Below are 12,990 nucleotides of genomic sequence, written 5' to 3' on the forward strand. Positions count from 1 at the left end.
GCCGTTGAAATGGATAGGGAATTTTCAATATCGGTACATTCACGTCGAGGAGCCTGGTCTGCCTGTTCAACGCGGATGGTTTTGGATGAAGCCAACTCAATGGGGATTGTACTTCATTTGTTTTCATATTTGCCGGGTAGACGGTAGAGCTGCATTTCCAAATCATTCACTAAGAGCGTTTCAACTAGTTTTAGCTGTATTTTAGGTCCTATATCACCAGTAGCCAAATCGCCTTTAAACGCCAAAAAATTTGCAGTAAACTGGGTTTAACTAACGACACTATCAGTCGATCAGGCGATAGGAAGAAACGACGGGAAAATTGAAGACATACAGTGCCCACATCCCATGGGGTTCCAAATAAGGATATTTAAAATTATCGATAATCATCATTACCATCATCAACGACAGCAACAACAATAGTGCCGATAAGAATCTTTGCAAAGTTTAACGTGATGAACAAAATCATCTCATACTAGTACTATTTGTGATCAGATTTTTTTGCGGAAAATGTGCGCTATATGGATTTATTCGCGTTGCCTTCAGCTGCGGCTGTTCACTCTGGAATCACGACAGCAGGGGTGGATGAATATATGTATATATATATATACATATATATATACATATATATGAAGTCTTTTGCTGTAACAATGGGTCCGTTTAAATTGAATCAACACGACATACTTCTGTTTCACTTCGTCCTCTTTTGCTTATGTTCCAACTGCTAAAACGAAGGTAGATGACGGAACAACAAGTTGATCTTTGCTGTTGTCCACTATACGCGAACAAACCGACGACAGTTGTCGTGTTAGTCAGCGTAAAAATCGTTCATGAAATGACGAATGAAGTCCGATACACACAGCCAACAGTCGCTTAAAGCTTACTAGAACAAGCAACGTCAGTACAATCATGTGAATTGGTTTCGTAATTAACCTCCGACAGAAGGAAGGTAGTTACCTATAACACATAGACCAGCGGTTCACGATGGCATGTGCTGCCCAATATGGACAAGGTACTGTACGCTCACAAAAATATCTTTTTTCATCGGAAGATAGATATGCCTGTTCAACAGAAACAGTATGTATGCGACAGGCAATCGCTCAAAGAATAAAAAATAGTATGTAATTAATTTCACAGGGCTTACTACTTTTAGAGTAATTAGCACGAAACGATATCGATCCCTTGACGCGTCGTCTTTGCGTGTTTTGAAAAATTCACGTGCTTCGATTCGGAATGCAGCAATGATGCTGAAGCAATCTGGCTTCAGCATGGTACCTGTTCGTCATGAATGTAAGGCATTCAGCTACTTTTTACTAAACGTATTTTCTTGACACCCAAGTTCTGGTCCAAAATGAATTTGTCCTCGTTTAGGGGACCTAGAGCTAAGAGTCTGCTCTGTGTTCTTGATTTTCCCTAATTTCACGTCATTTGAGTTAAACGCCTGGACACTTATTCAAGAACTATAGGCCTAAACTGATTCAGGAAAATCATGAAATAGGTGAGCTCGAACTCTTCACCTTTAGTACTAAAGCGCGAGCGTTAATTGGTCTCCTGTATGGACGTTCAGCTTTGTGTCGGATACTTCACCCTAATTATGAGATTTTCCATTTTTTTTTAACATGGTACCCAGTTAGACAGGTTCGCATGATATAGGTCTTAGGCTATATATCCATGGGCACGATTCGTCCTGAAGATGCACAGTGCTACGACTGGGTCTAAGTCATGTCAAAAACAGTTGCCGCTATACGAGTTCTAATAAAACCTAGTCACAAACGGATTGCAAGCTGAAAACAACATTAGGCCAATGAAAACAATTAATGAGCCAAATTGGCATTGGGGTTCATCTGTTGACTTTAATCAAGATTCTAACTGATCGAATATGTTATCCTGGATAGTTTTTAACTGCAAGCTCCAGCGTTTCACATACTTATGCACTAATCAAAAGGCTATAGGAGCTCAAATGCTATACGAGTTACCTATGACTAAAACTCTAAACATGATGAACGAATTACAAAGCTGAAGTATGTTATGGTTCATGTTCAATCACTGGCGCTCAAGATTTTTACGAATCTCTGCAGTGACCGTCTCGACGACAGAGCATCAGCAGGCTCTAAAAAATACTAGATATGATTTTCTGTTCCGGTTTAATTGAATACAATTTAAAAGTCATTTTATCTTTTTGCTACAAATTTATGAATAGACCTATATGCTTAGGAAATCTAATAGAGAGAAAGCTATAGCTCAAAAGACAGAGCAAAAGTTTAATTTCTTGCCTTCCTTGTCATAATGGTACTTATGTTAAATGAGATATTCTTTGTTTCGAAAAGCCTAAACCGCCCTGTTATGCTTTGGCAACGATAAATGAAAAATCAAATTTTCACATTATACACAATCCGATTTATTTTCATTGTGAATTTTTCTACACGATTGGTTTACGTTTGAATATTCATACACATACCTGTCACGTAGGTAATATATATATATATATATATATATATATATATATATATATATATATATATATATATATATACATATATATGTGTAATGTGGTATCTATTTATATTTATATACATACTATTAATGATCTCGTGGCGTCTGACTGTCTGTGGAATTTCCTCGAAGAGAGCTCTATACTCGTATACACCATTGTCACAGTCGTAATGACAGCTATTTTTTCATTTTGAACTATTTAGCAATTATATACATACGCACATGTTCTATTGTTCCTATTTTATGCACGACGTCTACAGAGATGATGGTAAACAAGAAATTGAGCTTAGTCATCGGCCCTCAAATATCCTTTCAGAATTTATTCCAGCGATCAGCTGCTTGTCAGGGATCTGATTTTAACTAGAACGGGCTGGAAAAATACCTAATAAAGTACATTTTCAACACAGCGCGTTTCAGTCACAGCAGCTTCAACCGGTATGACCCTATACTGACGCTAGAAAAAGCTACTAACCATATAATTTCAAATATTATGCCAATAGCATGTGAATCTGGGCCTGAATGTGCTGCAAGCATATTTTTACTTAGGAAAAAACTACTCTCACTGCTTTACTGCAGTACATTCCCTTCCCTTTTTGCCCTGTTCTATAACAGCGCTTTTGCGCCCGTGGTTGGTTCGTTCATGAGGGAAAAATCGATCATGTGATAAGATTGCCAAGTAACGTGATGTCTACTAATCGAAAAAAATCCAACCAGTGATTCTGTATTTTGGCTTGTTACACTTTACGTACACAATGCATTATAGGTAGTAATAAATTCACAAGAGTTTTTTATCTTCATTTCTTTGAACTGTTCTTCTGCACCGTTGGTTCGGACAATTCATCGTAAAAATAATGCGGTAATAATACTAAAAATCAGCGTAAGCGTCACCTTATTCGCTAGTTTTGAAAGCCGTGCGAATTGGGCGGAAGAACCTTAACACAGAACTAGGCCGGCTTAATGGAAGCATTTTTTTTGCGATGAACGTAATCGCGTCAATAATGGTAATCGCGTTTCCAAAGACGATTACTTGTACACACACAAAGATTAGACGCAGTATCGACTGACACAAATGTAGGCTAACCACGTTTGTCGCCAACACGCACGCACACATACATTCATTGCTTTGTCTTTTATCTGATCTATCAGCAATATCTGCGAATAGTGGCCTATGACTCAGCCATAAATAAATTAAAAGTAGAGTACATACAATAAATTATGCCGAGTAATGCCGGGCGCTTGTGCAGTGGCTTCTCTTGTTTAGCGGAGTATTTTGATGTTGTTGGCGAATAGTTCAGGTATAATCTGACCATGTTCATTTGTCTTTCACACTCGTTGTCCTTTCAGATATATACGATGCTTGATATTTCGACAAATGGTAATTGCCAACACGTACCGATTACGCTAAATACGTTCGATAGCTGCACGAGCGTGACATCACGCGACCTGTAGGCAAAACAATGATAGAAGACTCATTTACTGCTCGCCTCGCGAGCTGCTAGTAGAGCGGGGCCGAACTGATAGCCAGGCTCCTGGAGCCTCGTGTTGAAGTGCTTCGTTATTCTCGGCCCCCTAGGCCGACAGATTGTTGTTATCGTACAGGAATACATCGTACATCTCTGCGATAACCTGTCGCCCACCGAAAAAGCGTCCATGCAATGCTTTGATAGCCATGTGCATCTCAGAAGTCTTTGAAAACTCGACGAAGATCTTCACCTCAACGGGTGCGTTCTCCTCTTCACCCTGCTTTTCATTGTAAATGGTAACCTTGTTGACGGTACCGAACTTACCACATTCTTCTGAAATTTCCGGCTCCAGATCCTCATCGACCTCGTCCGCTCCAACCATATTTCTGAAAGAAAATAGATATATATTTCGCGCAATGAGGTACAAGGATTAGTTGTACGTTGACAAAGTAGGCAGAACCGATTAGGTGAAGTAGGTCGCGATTAAAGCCAACAACAGAACCGAAGTAAACTAGATGGCTGGTACGTTTTTTAACACTTTCTTACAGCCGTCGTATTTCCATCTTGTACCAGAGTATAATTAGTAATATCAATAAAAATAAATTCTTTTTACTTTGAGGTTGCGCACAAAAGGGCTAAGGGGATAGACTTAACAACAATTAATCAAGTCCTATCTTTGTATACTGCTTTGACTCATACCAATAGTACGGATCAAATATTCATTAGTGGTTATAACAAATGAACAACCTTTTTCTTGTCAAGCTCCTCATTACCTAAGTATCATAACACACTGGTCACGTGTTTTAGTTCGCATGAGTCTTCTCATCATGGCTAACCGGGCTCCGCCACCCTTGATGGCCACATCTCCCTCGGGGTCCTCCGTATCACCTGACGGAAGCGGTAGTTCTCTCGCGTCATCCAACAGTTCTTCGAATGAAGGTTTCTTTAGCTGAGGTGAAGAGTTTTGTCCTTCTGTTTGAGCAGGCGGTGGTGGAGGCGGTGGCATGGGCACGGGCGTCCCGATGGGCGGAAGCGTAGTCAACACAGTAGGCGGCGGGAGTTGAACTTTAGGCTTGCCGTCAGCATCAACTAAAGCAATTAAATCAAACAAGTCAAAATTACATTAAAAATATTTTTCAAAATGTGTGATAGTCAGTTCTGATACACTGATTTTAAGAATTCATCAGTAGGCGAGTGGCCTGCTATTGTATTGTCTAGGGCATGGCTATTCAGATATGAACATGCGCGCCACGTTTCTAGGCCAAATTAAAAAGCATTTCAGTCAAAAGAAACTTTCTTTTGAAAGAAAAAGCTCTTTTCATTTTTGTCCTATTGAGCACTTACGCGTTACAATTCCAGGTGGTGGTAAAGCAGCCAAATTTGGGACTAAACCAGGCATAGCAGTGGGAACACCGTTCCCAGCTAGCAAGGCACCGCTGCCTGGTGAAAGATCATCGGCTCCGAGCTTGCCTTGCAGGACGGTGCCTTCGAGGGCCTGAATTTTGGCTGTGGCAGCAGCGGCTGCTACTGCTGCTGCCGTCGGTAGAGGTCCGGCTAAAACTGGAGCGACTGGGAGTAAAACACCGAGATTGCCAAGCGCACAATCTGATGGAGTGATGGCACGTCCCACTCGCAAAAACTGTCCCCCTAGGTCGAACAAATTCATTGAGGTGATAGCGTCAGAAGCCGCCTGAATAGTATCGTATTCGATAAAACCGTATTCACGGTGCTTTTCTGTGGGATGTACCCCTGGTGCCAGTTTACAGCTCTTAATCTTGCCAAATGCTTCGAACACGGAGTGAATATCGTCTTCACTAAGATCTTGATGGATTGACGCGATGTATATGCGTGACGACTGCTTTGCTTCCTCCATGATCTGGTCGAGTACTGGCGCAGCTTGTGGCATGTTTGATGGTCGACCAACCTAATTAAACACGCGAAAATATGAAAATAAATTTAGTTCTAATGAAATTGCTGTCTCTTCCACTCAAGTTGAACACTCGAAATTACTCAGAATGATTGCTAAAAATACCCGTATTGAAAAATCACTGATTCACAATTTAGAGCTGAGCAGTGGAATATATTACCTAATGGAAAACGTAAGCAATGCACAAAAGTGTAGCAGAACTTGTGCTTGATTTTTTTTTTACCTTGATATTTCGTCCTCCCATAAAGACACCGTTCATTTGCTCAAGGGCAAGCTGCGCAGCTTCGGGTAATTCAAACTCGACAAAGGCAAAACCTTTATGTCGTTGTGTAACAGTATCGTAAGACATGTTTATCGCCTTCACTGGACCGAACGGCTTGAAAGCCGTACGTACAGCGTCCTCTCGCAATTCAAAACTAATGCTCCCCACATAAATGCGACACATTAGAACGAGAGCCTGTAAGTCCAAAAATTGCATGTAAGCAAAAACGTGTACCCGCTCTCTGCGTTATTTATGAAATAAGACGCGATAGGAAGATTATAACTCATGCTTGATAAGCCTCTATTATTAGCAATACCTCAATTGTTTAAACGACATGCATTTACCGCAAAATAGCCTAGTCACCGCTGTAATCTGTACTCCATCTGTCAGCGATCTTCGCCGTGGTGCAAAGGGTTCTAGGTTCACAGAAGCGATGCTGAATTTTCCCGATTTTTTTTTGTTTGTTCGTTCGTTCGTTCTGTATTTCGCTGTTGAATTTAAACATGATTATTATATTCAGACTTACGTATTCGAGATACTCTATCAGCGTTTGACTAGAAGTGTAGTTTGACGACGTCTTTGTTTGCCAGCAGGATTCTTGCAGTCTAACCTGATGTCGTTGCAAAGTCTTCTGTTGCTGCTGTGTATGGACCAGCGTCTGTTTGATGATGACCGTCTTGATGCTCTGTTCCATCGCATACTTCTTTGCCTTGTCGAGCATTTCCTGCTGTTCGGGCGTTAGTTCTGGGAGCTGGAAGTTCTTGATTTTTTCCAAAGTGACGTGGGCCTGCTCCCTCAGTGCACCTGGACCTGCCAATACGGGCCCCGTTTGGATACCTGTAAAACACTATCCGTTAGCTAAATTGATCCAATATCAGAAAAAAAACTATATAGAAATAACCGTCGACGAACGTTTACACCTACCAAAAACTGATTAATACTAATGGCCGCCATTCCTCGATCGTCGTTATCAGCACCATACTCATGGACAAGTGTGCATTCCTGGTTAATCTGCAACGCTCTTTCGCTGTAGCTATTTTTTTTTCTTGTCTCGGTTCTGCCGCCAAGCAGATTCTGACAATATAAATGCTCGAAGTTAGCAAAACAACGATTGTAATAGCAAAGCCTAATAATAATAATTATTATTATAAAGGACAGAACATTATGAGTTTGCCTCCAGCCGCCCTAGGGTAACACTTTTGTGGAGTGCGCTCATCGTCTTCAGATTATTAGAGGTAAACCATTCGATTTTTTACTCCTCGTTATGATGAGCGTGAGAAAACAGACGAGAATATCAACAGTGATCAAAGATGACCTGTCGGATTACATCATCTTTCGCATGTAAACTTAACATAAGTATACCTAATGGACATCGCAATAAACTACCGGGTAGTGAGCTGTATAGAAATTTCGGCCGCCACTTTGTAGAGGGGCTACACTTTCAACTTGAACGGGATGACCTGGAATAAACAAAAAAAAAAAGAATATATCAACCTGGGCAATGCCATCATTGCCGTCACATACAACCAATTTGAATAGCGGGGACAGCCAGTCCAATACTCAAAGAATGAAAGGGTCCGCTATTCATTAGACTCGATCTCAATGACCAACGGCCGTTCGGGAAACTACAGACAGAGCTAGGTAATATTTTCAAACGCTCAATAGTTTCAAGCGAACGAAAGATGTTGAGTTAAAATCATAGTTGTCACTTTGCTCGATGGCAGCTTGCCTGTTTTGTTGGTACCTGATACCTGCTAACTATTTGGTACAAACAAGCTTTGTTTCTCTCTCTCTCTCTATATTTCTCTCTCTCTCTCTCTCTCTCTCTCTCACTACCTCTACCTCGCTATATCGAGAACCAAGTGTCTTATTTGTTGCCTATTCGAAATGTATTTGCTGTAAATTGCTCTCGAACTCTCGCGGAGTCGAGGAGTTTCGCCGGCGAGGGGTCTCTAAGAGCCTTCAGATGTCGTTCTGGGTTACAGTCGACCGAGAAGGCACGGCGCAGTGGCGGTCGCCAAGACTCATTTTCTAGGAAAAGAAGAGAAAAAAGATCAAAACAATATATAACAGTCACGAATTAGATCTACCAAGGCGTGTCCTGCTAAGCGCCTTAGCACTTGCGCCTTAGTTAGTTACTATTAACCTGATCGCATTATTGAGAGCACGTCCTTGAAAGAGCGTTGCAGATTAGGAACGGTCTACCCTACGAACATCAATCGAACGAGGCACCGGTTCTCGCCGGCGTCCTTGTTTACAGTTTGTGAAAGCCATCTCCCAGGCTAATACATGACTAATAAACAACTGAAGCAGATCAGACTATATAGGCCTCCGGGTGGATCTGCACGACACCTGAACATGGATGAGGTCCAACAAGGCCGATATTTCAATTTAACACGTTTTCTTGTTACGATATGCACACTTCTCCGAAGCACCAAAATGTGACGCATATTAATTGAGCATCTCTAATCAACTTCTATATGATTCTAGTTGTGAAACGGCGAATTTGTCAAGCTGATCGGGTGTATGTCTTCGCAGATCCTGGCCTTCCGATTTCCATCGTTCAATTACCCCTTTGTTGATTTTCGTCACCTCTTCAGCTGTTGTTGAGCTTTATGCGATTGCCGGCCACAACAGTGTGTATGGACGCGAATGTTATATTTGCTGCATTGCCGGTCACACGCATTTGGACGTGGGAAGATGCAAGGCAAACAAAAAAAAAGCAAACATCAACACCAAGAACTACACCAATGAAGAAAAACTAATTTTACTAATAATAATAATAATAATAACAATAATAATAATGATGATGATAATAATAATACGAAGGGGCTTTAGTAGAAAGCATTGTTGCTGCGTGCATTCTATTCTCCTGTGGTCGACTAATCGTCTCACACCTTGTGCCACGCCAGCACACCTTACTGTATCTGGAACAGCCTTAATATCTGGAATGACGATTAAAAAACGATCGGCTGAAATCTGCGTACCGCCACTGTCCATAGATCGTTCGCGTGCTTTGTTGGCTTGATCGCACCTCCGCCAACGACGCAACAGATGGTAGCTGTAATTGCTGTAACAGTCGTAGAAGCTGGAGTTGATTCTGGCTCGCACTTGTCTCATGCGAGAAAAAGATTGCGATACAGGGAATAATAGAAAGGAAAAGATCAAAATACAACATCAACGCGCACGTGTCTCCCTCTCCCACTCTCTCTTTCTGTTTCGATAGAATCAGTCAACTGTTATCGGTTGTTGCTGTTGTTAGTTACAGCACGCCCATTTGCGACACGCGCGCTTCACTATGCCAAGTCACAAGAGGCTGTATTACGATAGCGGTCCTCGAGGCCCAATACAGCCGTGATTGAAAGCTGGGGCCGTTGTTGTTGCCGCCGCCGCAGGCATGGTTTAGCCGCCGCAGCGGAGCCTACGGTTTGCAGAACCTGTCTACAGTTGGTAAACCTGTGCACACGAATGAAGTTAAAAAAAAAACAAGAGAGAAAGAGAGAAAAACGCAGAAGAACATATGGTGGTACAATATCCCCTTTTTTTTTCCCGCTGTATTAGTACACCGAATGAGATCTCTGAAAGTAGCAGCTAACTGAATGGACAAACAACGAGCCAGCCATCATGGTAAGGAGTCATGGACATTCCACAACATGGGACGAAGCGTCGTTAACATGAAAACGCGAAAAAAAAAACAATAGAAAATCAGCGTCACGCAAGCAGGCCAAACACATCATTTATCCTACACAACGTATCGTAAGGCGCAACTGACTCATGGTAGAACAAGGACATTTGCATCCCTGTAGCCTTCACGTCAACGACCCGTATAACGACAAACTTACCATATTTGCTGTCCAACTTGGGCTTCTTTGCTTTCTCCGCCTGCCAGACGTTGCCGCCCAGGTTCGCCTGTAAAAATATATATAAAAAAATAATAGCGAAGGCATAGATCTCTTAACGTAAACGATCTGTTCGCTAGGAATATCAAGGCGGAAAGCCATTATCTTCTATACGATAAACAGCATGCTGTAAAGTACTATACTCGTGCAATAATTCATGGTTTTCATGCAGCTAAGTACAAATGATTTGTGACACAGATTCAAACTCGTCGATGAATTTAGCAAATACGTAGTTATTGTACCCACTAATTTCGGCCAGAGGTTTTAAAAAATAGGTCCTTTAAATATTCATTACCAAATTGCACTACTACGGCTACTTTGGACAATGTCGCAAAATATGCACTGGCAGGTGTCTGTTCGATTGGACGACCAGGTTTTCCAAGAACTATCCCGGCAGCCATTGCAGCAGAGGATGTAGTCAGCGTGTATGGGACGATTTACCAATAACGATGTGTGCTTCCAGGGTCAACGATTAGTTCGCAATCGAGATAACAGGAATTACCTGGGGCGTAGGTAGCTGCCGTGCCGTGGCGTACATCTATGTTGATTTTCAGGAGCCCCCCTTTTTGGGAAACACCAAAAAATCCGATCGTTATCAGTTCCGTTTCGCTCTGTTTCACTGTACAAAACAAATATGGCAGATTCGTTCTGTCGTTTAGAGGTGCAGAGGGTACGGAAACTGGGTTACCTGCGAATAAACGCGGTAGTAGTGTGCGAGATATCTTTTATAAGCCATTAGTATATTAAGAGTTTAAACAATTAATGAATGTGTACATTCTAGTGACGTATATGTTTCCAAATTGCAATAAATAGGTAGTCGTCAAAGTTTTCACAACTCAATTTAAAGACCTAACGCCTGCGCTAATTAGAGGAAAGTCGGACTTATCCAAGACCCATACAAAAACAGCCCCAAGAAAAACTCTTTTTTGCTTTTGGTTATTCCGAATGTTCGATAGTACGGTACAGCTCTGTTCTAGAACATAGAATGGTTTCATGGGATGTGTTAAGTGGCATTAAATCGGTGACAAACAGGCGCTTGGCAGATATCGTTTGATCCTGTGAGCTGCGCTTTTACGCAAGCGTCTCGAAATCCACTGAAGTATTGTTGTATGGCTTCCATATAATAAGGCAGGCTTATGCTGCGCTTGAGGTCGGCAAAATCTGAATGTGTTACGCTAGAATAGCACTACACTGTTCAATATGAATACAAAAGAAACTGATGAGCAGCAAAAAATGCGGTTCCAAATCGAACTAGAGTTCGTGCAGTGTCTGGCGAATCCCAATTATTTAAACTTTCTGGCCCAGAGAGGCTTTTTCAAAGATAAAAGTTTTTGTAACTACTTGTCATATCTTCAGTATTGGAGCCGACCAGAATACGCAAAATTCATCAAGTATCCAATGTGTTTATATTTTTTGGAGCTTCTACAGTATGAGCACTTTCGAAGGGAGATCGCTAGTGGACAGTGTGCGAAGTTCATTGAAGATCAACAATTGTTACATTGGCAACATTACACGAGAAAACGAGCTAGGTAGGTCAGGCATGGATACATTTCGTCTTGTTTTTTTGCAATGTAATTCTCGTTCCTTGCTCACTACCATATCATACTACAAAGAGATAACATACGTTGAGTTTTAAGTAATGGTACAATTATTAACCTCATTAATGCTTCACTGACAAGAAAGCCCTTGAAAAGTACAGCTGTATATTATTGCGTGGATCATGGTGACGTTTCATCAGATGCCGATTTCTTGTCACTGTAAGATGGGGTCTAGGATTGAAACTTTGCATAGGTACACTTCGTTTCGTGTCTGAAGGAAAGATTTACTATGCAGTACTGCACGCGAAGGATGAAACATACAAAAATTGAAGCATCTATTAAATACCGGTTTCTTGATCGTGCCCATTTTTTCGATGATTGCCTTCTCAGCCGGTGGAAAATGAAGACCCGTATTCGTAGTATAAAACTAGCTAGCAGCTAATTTAAGATTTCTAGGAAGATGCAAAAGCAACACCGAGTTGTGCAGCAAAATGGGAGCAACTCGGGAGCAGTTTATTATAAGTAGAAGACATTCGTAGAGAGAACTTAAACTGTTATGAACTTCACGGATATTTACTGGCTAGGATAGTATAGTAGCAATTTACACGAGGTATTTTCTTTTAGTACTTCAATTTTTCTGAACTTTCTAGGTTACTTCAGCAGTGCCAGGATCCGAAGGATATCGGGGGCACTAGCTCGGGTCTCGCTAGCAACGGCAGCGCTTCGCATACGGGCACCGCCGTTGCGTGTCCTGGAAATACGGGAAATCAGGTTCAGGCAACACCTTCAACCGGAGCGAACAACATACCGTCCATGCACATTAAGTAAGGTTCCGAGACTCGAGTGGTTAACGTGAGATGTCTATTTATATGCTAGTAAGTACGCGTTAGAAACAGGCGTACGTGTTTGTATATATGAAGAAATAAAATGTAAATATTTCGTATGAAAGCGAAAGTAATAAAAAAGTGCAAGAATGTAAATACACAACTATGTCAGTTAGTTTTTTATAGCGGTAGATTCGCGTTAAGTAATTATAGTAATTTATATAGAGTATTGATCTTGTAAATAAAAAAGTGCATTATAGGAATAGTCTTAATATATATATATTTTTTTTTATCAAACATCCAATAATTTTATTAATATATATTAATTTTAATTGTTAAGTTAAGAAAGAAATAAACAAAAAAAAGTCAAATCAAAACTTGACTTTTGTATTAACTATTTTGAGAGGGTTATTCATCTTATTTATCAATATCGTTCTCATTATCTTCAAATTAATATTTTACATTTTACATTAAAAGAAAGGGTGTATATGTTGTTATTGTTATTATTATTATTAATTTTATTTTTCCTGGGTAAAATTTTGTAAATATATTTTATTTTATCTTTTTTTATTTAATAGAGGTATTTA

The 12,990-nt window shown here is 40.7% G+C and overlaps 2 protein-coding genes across 13 annotated transcripts; one reads left to right on the forward strand and one right to left on the reverse strand.

Annotated features, from left to right (window-relative positions):
• Positions 1–2,371: 2,371 nt before the first annotated feature.
• LOC111249519 (poly(U)-binding-splicing factor PUF60-like) lies at positions 2,372–10,700 on the reverse strand. 10 transcript variants are annotated; one of them, XM_022803488.2, is made up of 7 exons: positions 10,544–10,700; positions 9,985–10,051; positions 6,669–6,979; positions 6,104–6,337; positions 5,298–5,877; positions 4,727–5,042; positions 2,372–4,339 (listed from the first exon to the last, which is right to left on the reverse strand). In XM_022803488.2, exons 1-7 carry the CDS (start codon positions 10,577–10,579, stop codon positions 4,060–4,062), a joined length of 1,824 nt encoding a protein of 607 aa, XP_022659223.1. In that variant the 5' UTR covers positions 10,580–10,700; the 3' UTR covers positions 2,372–4,059. The 10 variants fall into 10 exon arrangements, with proteins under 10 accessions (XP_022659223.1, XP_086844364.1, XP_086844359.1 ...); XM_086988238.1 differs by lacking the exons at positions 9,985–10,051; positions 10,544–10,700 and adding exons at positions 8,714–8,806; positions 9,130–9,268; XM_086988233.1 differs by lacking the exons at positions 9,985–10,051; positions 10,544–10,700 and adding exons at positions 7,067–8,806; positions 9,130–9,268.
• On the forward strand, positions 9,636–12,569 carry MED31 (mediator complex subunit 31). Of its 3 annotated transcripts, XM_086988242.1 has the most exons (3): positions 9,636–9,769; positions 11,470–11,570; positions 12,230–12,569. In XM_086988242.1, the coding sequence occupies exons 1-3, from the start codon at positions 9,767–9,769 to the stop codon at positions 12,405–12,407; spliced, it is 282 nt and encodes a 93-aa protein (XP_086844368.1). In that variant the 5' UTR covers positions 9,636–9,766; the 3' UTR covers positions 12,408–12,569. The 3 variants fall into 3 exon arrangements, with proteins under 3 accessions (XP_086844368.1, XP_086844369.1, XP_022658387.1); XM_086988243.1 differs by lacking the exons at positions 9,636–9,769; positions 11,470–11,570 and adding an exon at positions 10,815–11,191; XM_022802652.2 differs by lacking the exon at positions 9,636–9,769 and having other exon boundaries at positions 10,897–11,570.
• Positions 12,570–12,990: the final 421 nt, after the last annotated feature.

The sequence above is a fragment of the Varroa destructor genome, unplaced genomic scaffold (genome assembly GCF_002443255.2).
Source record: "Varroa destructor unplaced genomic scaffold, Vdes_3.0 BEIS01000004.1, whole genome shotgun sequence".
NCBI lineage: Eukaryota > Metazoa > Arthropoda > Arachnida > Mesostigmata > Varroidae > Varroa > Varroa destructor.

Coding starts and splice junctions, on each gene's coding strand:
- LOC111249519 (XM_086988230.1), bottom strand. CDS start 9,262: ATGAGACAAGTGCGAGCCAGAATCAACTCCAGCTTCTACGACTGTTAC. Junction 5,878..6,103: donor TGGGAGGACGAAATATCAAG/GTAAAAAAAAAA, acceptor GTGTTTAATTAG/GTTGGTCGACCATCAAACAT. Junction 4,340..4,726: donor CAGTGTGTTATGATACTTAG/GTAATGAGGAGC, acceptor ATTTTCTTTCAG/AAATATGGTTGGAGCGGACG.
- MED31 (XM_022802652.2), top strand. CDS start 11,242: ATGAATACAAAAGAAACTGATGAGCAGCAAAAAATGCGGTTCCAAATC. Junction 11,571..12,229: donor TACACGAGAAAACGAGCTAG/GTAGGTCAGGCA, acceptor TGAACTTTCTAG/GTTACTTCAGCAGTGCCAGG.